Raw genomic sequence first — 2,547 nt, forward strand, 5'->3', positions numbered from 1 at the left:
ACCACCCGCTCTTCCAACAGCATGACATACGCAAACGCCGTATCTGCTACGATAGACCGCTACCATTCTGTCTGTTTGTTCTTCGTCTTCAATTTTAGTTTCCTGAACCGCGAGCAAATCTATTTCATTTTCTAGCAAAAGGCGGCTCAGTTGCAGTTGCCTTCTACGCGCCGACAGGCCCCTTACATTAAGCGTAGCAACACGCAGGCTGGACGTGAGGTTGGTAGCCATCTAAGCAAAAGGGAGACGCCGATCAGTCTACTCACACATCAAACAGAGTGAATCCACATCCATTAAGGCATTTGAGCTTAGTACTGACCCGATCAAGGACCGAGCTTCAACCGTTGTGGCAAAAGTAGCCTCCGCTAAGGCGGAGGGAGAGCAGACGCAGTACTGCGTTCCGGTGGCAGTTTCGGTTTGGGCTTGAACGGTCCGCGGCGCGTTGAAGGTGCCTTCGGCGGAGGCTCCTCGCCACGTTCACCGACCAATCTCGGTTCCTGATTATCCGAATCCTCGTGAGCCCGCTTCACTGGTACACTTGACGCTGCGGGCATCTCGGTATCGGCGTCTTCCTGTTTGTCGCCCTGCTGCCCAGTCGTAACCAGGGTTACAGCAGTCACGCTATCCGCTTTTTCCGGAAGGCACGCTGGCTTTGATGCGACGGCCGGCTGGGTTTGTTCCTTACCGGCTTGGCTGGTATCTGCAAGGGGTGCGGGTGCGGTTTCCTTGGATGTTGACTCCTTGGTAGCATAATCTCCCCCACTTCCGCGGGTTGCTTCGACCGCGTCTGCTTCATCCATGATGTGTTCGGCCGCTTCATCACTTCGTGCCTGGCCCGCAACATTAGCGTAGCTACGCACGCACTGGCTCTCATCGTGGCCGAAACGCCGGCATAGCCCGCAGCGTGGCACCCGACACTCACGGCGTATATGTCCTTTTCCACGGCACCGAAGGCAGAGCGGAGCCCTACCAGGAACATGGACGAGAGCAACGTCCTCACCAACGCGCAACTGATGGGGCAAGTCCTCGATGGTAACACCCACCTTCAATTTCAGTGTAACCGACCGTGCTGTTGAAGCCTTGTCGACACAGCCTTTAACCTTCCATTTATCGCGGGTTATTTCGGTCACTTTTCCGAACGCTGCTAATGCCACGCGCACGTCGTCGTCTTGCACACCGTGGAGCAGCCAAAACAGCTTCAGCCTGACGCCTCGGTTGGTCGGATCAATAACCACGCAGCGGTGGTCTTTCACATTGAAAGCTTCGGCCTGCAGAATCTTTGCCTTCGCTCCTTCGCTGTTGAAAGTAACGGCCCACAGGTGGTTCATCTGATATGCCCCAAGGGCAACCACATCCGGCAGCAATGACAGACGCGCTAGGGCGTCGCGAAAATGCTCGACGCGATATGGCCTGGCGGTGACATCACCATGCAGAAATACTGTGTTCAAAACACTCGAACCTGATGGCAGATGAGGAACAACCATTTCATAATCCTGGGCAGGCATTTCAGTGCTCCTGATACCGCGACCCGGCTGGGCCGCTAAAGCCGCTCCTTGGGAGCCCATGAAGCACACGTCCGTCACGCTCGGTGGCCGGAAGTCGTCTACTCAGCCACGAGTTCGATGCTTCAAAGCGGTACAAAAGCGCCTCTAGTGAACGCGGTGTTGCCTTAGAAGCGAGCTGTTTCTAAGGCTCAGGCGTGCGTCGCTTGCTCAGGCACACATTTCGTTGTCGCGCCGAACGCTGCGTTGCTCGACGCTCACCGCGTCCGATGCGGGGCGCGTAGTCGCTGCGCCGTAGCCCATTGTCTTACACCCCTTGGCGGGTCGACGGGAACGCTGTCGCGTTCCACTCTTGAAGGCGAAGCTTAAGCGTCCTCCAATTTTTTTTTACTAGTAACGACGTGTCACTATTTCATATTATTGGCGGCGTCTCCAGGACACCAAATCGATAACGGGGACACCAGAGCTAGAACGCGGACTGGTCCATGGGTTGGGGCTCGCCGAGGCCTGCGCGTGCTAGTAGTATATCTATGATGTCTGTAGGCTGTGTGTAAGTCGTACTTTCCGAATTTTCTGACGCATTTTAAGATCAGCTGTCCGCTTTCGCGGACAAGGCTGGAGTCAGGGTGGTCCGTGACTTGGAGCAACATAACCTGCTTCCAGTTTAGGACCGCCCTGCTTCCAGTTTTGATCCCTCCGCTGCCCCTTGGGTACCCTGCCGCCTCCTTGATTATATTCTAATGCTCTCCTGAGGCCTTTGTTTGCCGGTTACATGTGCCCTCCTGGAGCAGTACTCACTACAACACAGTCAGAACCTTGCCCATTGGTTTACCTATGTGTGGCCGCAAATATCTGAAACTTAATGCCAGTGCAACAGGTTTGTTGGCAAGGGTGTCAGATCGTTGCTTTGTGTTGAATCGGCCTTTTCTCAATTCTTAAGAATTTAATTGGAATGCACCTGACCAGTGCTGCTCTGTGGTGCTTGCCACCAGTCCCTTGGACAGGGAAGACATATGAGAATCCCTGTGCATACACTTTATATGCA

At 54.6% G+C, this 2,547-nt stretch overlaps 1 protein-coding gene across 1 annotated transcript; it reads right to left on the reverse strand.

Moving 5' to 3' along the window:
* Positions 1-347: 347 nt before the first annotated feature.
* On the reverse strand, positions 348-1,593 carry LOC142580102 (uncharacterized). The gene has a single exon (XM_075690898.1). The coding sequence runs from the start codon at positions 1,563-1,565 to the stop codon at positions 366-368; it is 1,200 nt and encodes a 399-aa protein (XP_075547013.1). The 5' UTR covers positions 1,566-1,593; the 3' UTR covers positions 348-365.
* Positions 1,594-2,547: the final 954 nt, after the last annotated feature.

Source organism: Dermacentor variabilis, chromosome 4 (genome assembly GCF_050947875.1).
Source record: "Dermacentor variabilis isolate Ectoservices chromosome 4, ASM5094787v1, whole genome shotgun sequence".
NCBI lineage: Eukaryota > Metazoa > Arthropoda > Arachnida > Ixodida > Ixodidae > Dermacentor > Dermacentor variabilis.